General features: G+C 36.6%; 1 protein-coding gene across 2 annotated transcripts in view; it reads left to right on the forward strand.

Moving 5' to 3' along the window:
- The window catches only part of LOC109971891 (FRAS1 related extracellular matrix 2), a 58,564-nt gene that overhangs the window by 5,301 nt on the left and 46,698 nt on the right, over nt 1-6,565 (forward strand). For both annotated transcript variants that reach the window (XM_020620446.1, XM_020620447.1), the window contains exon 2: nt 3,305-3,394. In XM_020620446.1, coding sequence (XP_020476102.1) covers nt 3,305-3,394 — 90 coding nt within the window. The remainder of the gene's footprint in view (nt 1-3,304; nt 3,395-6,565) is intronic.

A 6,565-nucleotide genomic window follows, 5' to 3' on the forward strand; every position in this document is an offset into this window, starting at 1 on the left:
GAAATAAAGGATTGTAAAATGCAGTTTGTTCTATCTGGAAAACAAAATTTCCTGAAAGGTTACTGCACTCAACCGCAATTTACAAATTAGTAAGCAAATAGTCATTTGTGTCAACCTGATATGAAAAATGTCTTTTTCTATTCAAACAGCTTTATCAGGCCCAATTACTGAGACAACATTACTCTCAATACTGTGCTTATTTGGCAAAAGGAGACTGTTTAAATCAACATTTATGTTATCAAATAATGAAGGTTCTCTAACATGTGAGGTGATAACCTTAATTTTGGAGAAAAATGTCAAAATTCTTTCACATCTCAACTGTACATTTTGATTAATTTTTCACACCACCTAACAGAGTTTAATTTATGGAGTAATAATTATTCAGATGTGTGACAAGTACTGTCTTGGGATTTTCAATAGTTAATTTGTGGGCCTGATTTAGATGTGCCTTGCTCATCAAATCATAATTAGCAGACCAAGTTAGAGGCTGATGTTTTGCACAAATGTCTTGTAGATGGTTAGAGATGAATAATTTATTATTTCTGCTTCTCTGGGGAAATGTTCACATCTGATGTTCTCTACAGTGGTTTGTTAAATGAAACAAGGACAGAAGTAGAGGATCATGTGAAAAGGTCAGCACAGACCTTTTAGTGACAGGGTGGCATTTGAGATGTAGCGAAGGTCTGACTAGTCATATCAATTTTGACATTTGTTTACTTTAAAAATTTGTCTAGAAAACTGGAACCTCTCAGCAGAAACACACTTCTCTACTCCCCCGGCATACAGAGCAACATTTGCCACCTGAACTATGAATTTAAAACCATTTTTGCATGCATGCAACACAACAGAATCAACACAACACTGGCATTTATTGAGGTTTATAGTGGTGCAGTGAATGTGGTATTTTATATCATGCTGTGGCAATTAAACAAACAAGTAAGATAGTTCACCTGCTGGTGCCACAGCTTGGCATAACCACAGACAAGGGCTGAGAACACAGAGTAGAAAAGAGCTCTACAGTCTGCAGATGGACACTTCTTTTTCTTTTACATATTTTTTTATGAACAATTCTGTCCAGTTACAACTCATGTGTTCTATCATTGCTTTAACGTGTACTGTAAACTGGGCAGAACCATATATTCCCTGTCCAACATGCTTCAGGACAATTACAAAGAACCAGGAAAAAACAAACAAATAAATGGAAAGAAAGAAAATACAGCAGGATTATCAACAGTATCATAGTCACTATACACCCACACATACATACAGTAAATATACTAGCTTTTTGACAGCTAATTTTATTAGTAATTAGTAACAGGTAGTGACTGTCCATTCAGGTAATTAAGATGATGCTCAGCCCATGGGGATCCACTGTGTCCATCACAGGTTGCCACATATTAATAAATCCATGCTTATTATCATGCAAGGTGAAAGCTGGTCTTTTGAAAGGCATTATCCTGTATTTCTCCATACCAGTCCTCCACTGTGGCTATGTCCTTGGAAATCTAAAATTTCACCTTCTTTGCTATGTACAACAATATTCTAACCAGTTTAGCACTGTATGTATTTGCCATACTGTCTACATTAGTTGCCAGTATACAGTGAATGGGAGATATCATCACCAAGTTATAAGCAGGAGGAGTGCAGACTCAGTAGTGGTGTACAATGCAGCCCAAGAAGTGTCTTGAACTGTCTTGATCAGCATTGCGCACAGATGAGACAAGACAGCAAAAAAAAAAAGGATGCAGGGAGAGCAAAGGAGGCAGGAGAAAAGTGGGGTAGGGGGAGGTGTAAGTGACATGAGAGAAAGAATGAGGGGAGGGGAGGGGTGTGAGAGTGAGTGAGTGAGAGAGAGCAAACTGGTTCGTCAGAAAAATCAGTCAGATGAAAGAGACAATCCCTCACTCTTTATTTGCTCAATCTATTTCCAGGGCACATCCCATGAGCACGTCCTCTCTAAATATTTGATGAGCAGCGTGCCCCTGGTTCACAGCATTGACTTTATATTTGCAAGGTCCTTGGGTTCAAGGCTGTGTCACAAAGTTTCAGAGAAGACCCTTTTCTTGCATCCTCTCCTGTTCAATGGGAAACGATGAACACCAAAAGTAAAACAGCCTAATTGTATTAAATATATCATGTAAATTGGTTATACATGTTTGGTCCATGCCTCTGTGTTATAAGAGAAGAAGGCAGCATTGACAGCAAACCACCTAGGAGGTTTGGGTTGCATCCCAGCTACAGTAGGAGTCAGGGGTTTACACTTTTATGAACCTTCTTCCTCTGACATCTATTATTGAAGGAGGTGGTTCACAGAGGCCAGGCCTTTTCACAGTCTTGATGATTTTTCTGCACTGTAATAGACGTTTCTGGAGATTGGTGGGAAAAAGTACAGACAGAGCCCTGTAATTCAGAGACATTAAGGAAACAGCTGTGGAAGTGTAGGTGTCCATTTAATCCTGTTTTTAACATTCTTTGTCTTGTCTGTCATTAGAACACTCTGTCACCTATTTTTTTTAGGGCTGTGATACAGAAAACGTTCAGGACTTTAACATGTTTGCCGGTTTAGCTCGAGCTGTCTTAGATTCGAGGTTGTGGCCTTTTCTTTTCAGATCACTGATCCATGACTTTCAGAATACTTTCTTTGATAGAAAAAATAGTTTATGCTGGGTCCTGATAAGAAACTAAACCAGTGTGATACTAGAGACATGCTGTTACTATAGCAGATATGGCGCTGAAGCGGGACAGCTTCTATCTTTGAACAATTATTCGACAGAGAGAGAGCAAGCGTTTGAAGAACCATAATGCCATAATACAACTTCAAAGTGTGTTTGAGGCTATTTCTGTAGCCAGCATGAAACTTCACATGAAGGTTTTTTTTTATCTTGAAATGCAAATTCTTTCATGCTTGTATGTTTATATATATACACACAATATATATAATCTTGACAAGGTGAAATCTCTTCAAAATAGAGTTTATAATTTTGCAATCACCTTGCTTAAGATGAGGGCAAGGTGACTTAAAATATTCATCATGCATCATCTCACATCGACACAACATTGTAATGCTTCAGTTTAAAATGCAGAGTATGCTCATTTGCATTCTGTCATTAATTACAGTTGTTGTTGTGTGCTTGTCATCTTGATTTTGTATTTGTCTTTCTTGGTTGGTTTTTGGGTGACAGAGTTTTATCATAAATGAACAAATTTCTGTTTTTTTTTCCCCCCAGTTCTGTTGTTTTTATCACTTGCACGTTTGACAAGAAAAAAAGAAACAAAACTCAATTAAACTACTTTTTTGTTACAGCTGATATTGATGAGCTGAACATTTGCTATGTGTTGCGGAATGAGGAAAATGCTACATCTGATCGCTTCCATTTCTCCGTTGAGGATAAAGGTAAGATTTCACCTTTTATACTTAGATTATACTTAGAAGCTATTCTTTTTTTTATTCATGGAGACTATCCAGTGAATGTATTTCCAAATAACATTTCAATAAAAGTGGTAATAGACTGGTCTCTGTCCTCTAGACTCAGCAGTTTTTCATCTCTCTGGCTGAATTAGTAACTCTCTCTCTCCCTCTGTCCCTCTTTTGTCCAAGTTTATACAATACTTTTCAGGGTTCAGAGAATCTCTTATTACTTATACAGTACAGTAACTCACACTGTCATGCATCATATTCCAGGTCATAGTGAGTTTAATTTTGTTCCCAGTTCATTTTATAAACACTTCAGTGAAGTATATTTTTTATTTTTCTGTTGTTTTGATTCACAATCATCATGCAAAGTGGAGGCCTCTCCTCTGTCAGCCTCAGATGCATGAGGTGATTGATAATTGCATTGACTTCATTTGAGCCAGGATTTGCCTATGAAGTTCTGAGGTGCAGTTCAGAATATCAATTCTGAAGAGGCCTCTCATCTTAAACTGTATACCACAAATGATGCTACATCGCATTAGCTCGCCGGTAAACCGATAAGGCTTCCAGGTTCATTAAAGATAGAAAACTATTTTTGTGGTGCCAAGATTAACTCACATCACTTTCACAGTTCAATGATTTAATGAGGCTGCCTGTATACAGTGCTTTGCGAAAGTATTCGGCCCCCTTTAACTTTGCGACCTTTTGCCACATTTCAGGCTTCAAACATAAAGATATAAAACTGTAATTTTTTGTGAAGAATCAACAACAAGTGGGACACAATCATGAAGTGGAACGAAATTTATTGGATATTTCAAACTTTTTTAACAAATAAAAAACTGAAAAATTGGGCGTGCAAAATTATTCAGCCCCCTTAAGTTAATACTTTGTAGCACCACCTTTTGCTGCGATTACAGCTGTAAGTCACTTGGGGTATGTCTCTATCAGTTTTGCACATCAAGAGACTTAAATTTATCAGGCAGTATTACTGTATATTCTGGCTTGGTGCTAGGTTATTTATCAGGGCTTTTTGTCAACAAAGAGAAGGGAAGGTATCTGAGCCAAATGTATTGAGAAAATAAACTCCACAATACTTTTAATCAAAAACACCCAGTTTAAACTGTGCTTGTGCCAGTATTTCAACAGTTTGCCTCTGGAGCAGCGAGCACCTCAGGTTTAGAGAAAATAACAACATGCTTTCATTTTTATGTGCAAAATCAGTATAACATTTTTTCCCAACCAAATTGAGATACTTAATAACTGCTATTCATGGCCTGATGAAATATCCACTTTAAATTTTATACATTCCACTCAATACGTGTGCTTGAAATGTGCATACAATTAGCTTCTATTTACTAAGGCAGCAGGTAATAAGCAATCAGTGACTAGGAGCCTCGTGTAGGAAATGGAGAGCTCAAGAGGTGGTCGCATTTGTTCAAGATGAGTAAGCTAAGGAAAGATAACCAAATGTTGCAATACATGACATGATCATTAGTCATTAATAAGCATTTATGAAGGTTTCAATCAAATTAAAAATCATCTGAGTTATTTAAGTCAGTGGGTATAATGAACAAAACCCGAAAGAAAGCACAAACATTAAGGGAAGTAATGAGTCATGTTGTACATGCCAAAACATATAGAGAAGCTTGGTCTTGTTTCTTGTTGTCTTTGAAGCAGTTTCTTTAGTTTTCTTGTGTATAACCAATAAAAAATAATTCTTACTATTTATAGAGAGCCTTGTAAAGCAACAAGGACTATGTCATTAAATAAGCAAACATGTGGATTGATGTAAAAAGCAATACAAATCTGTACATTTTATTTTAAAAAATCAATTGACCATAATAAACTCATTCATAAAACCTTCACACTGTGTATTAGGTTTAAGTTTAATTATAACAAAGTTAGTCATAACCCTCAGTCCACACTTAAAATGCTTTAAAACAGCCATACAACAGGCTTATGAGTTTACTTGTTACTGGGCCATTTTCCTTTATTACGTTTGGACTCACTACTTGTGTGGTATTGCTAAAATACTAAATCCAGCTTAAGACTTTTCAAAAAAAATGACCAAATCAGCAGAATGCGTAGTCACATGTATTACACACATACCTCCCATTTTGGTACCATCCTCCCTTAAATGTACATAAAGAAGAGGTGCAGTTTTCTTTAATAACACACTTGTTCAGATACCTAATGTATTTAGAACCAATTGCAACAGACTCATTTCTCTCACTCTGTTCGTTTTGCTCATGCATGATCAGTTATGATGGTACTAAGCGCACACACAACTATTGATGTAGAGCCTTGTAAGCTAACATCATTTAAGTGTTTGCATTTAATGAACTTGGCAGAGAACTTCAGCTAAGTAACAGTGCTTCTCAGTGACTCACTATAAGGCTATGTACCACTGAGTGTTGTATTTATAAGTAATACCAATATTATGGGTCACTTTTCAAGGTTGTCTCGTCCCTCACTGAGGAGTATTCTTCGTTTAGAATGGCTTAAAACAGTTATATTTACGTGAAGGCTCTTTCATTCAGTTGGCGACTTTTGTATGTAGCCACCAACATTCAGAAATTAAAAGTGCTCTCCAATTTACACAAGAAGAAAAACATGTTTTGCACATTTCTCTCTAAAAACAAACTAATGGTCATGTGAATTAGCCCTAGACCCACTTTTCAGAAATGTTTTTCAGACTGTAGTGGCAATGCACTTAGAAGAAAGTGCTAATGTGTAGAAGAATAAAAGTTTCTTTATGCACATGAAAGCAGAAACATTGACTAATTGATTGACATACTTCTGTAAAGTTCTTAGATTTTTTTCCCTCTGTGCTTTGAGCAATAGTTTGGTTTAAATAAAAAGCCTGGGGCTTTTAAAAGGAACTCTGTACTTGAAGTACATGAGTTTATATCATTAATCCATGCTAGATCCACTTGGCCTCCCTTCCTTCTCAAGAGAGTTTGTGTTACAGACTGGTTCCAGATATAGAATTTTGCAAAGGAAAGCCAATATATATAAAAAAAGAAACACTTTTAAAAGGTAGCACTAAAGTGAAACACAATAGCTGATGGAACAGCACAACATCCTTCTCATTATCTACCTCCCCAACTCCCCAAAAATCCTCCAAATGAACTCCTTAACAAGCCCATGCTG

The sequence above is a fragment of the Monopterus albus genome, unplaced genomic scaffold (assembly GCF_001952655.1).
Source record: "Monopterus albus unplaced genomic scaffold, M_albus_1.0 scaffold237.1, whole genome shotgun sequence".
Lineage (NCBI taxonomy): Eukaryota > Metazoa > Chordata > Actinopteri > Synbranchiformes > Synbranchidae > Monopterus > Monopterus albus.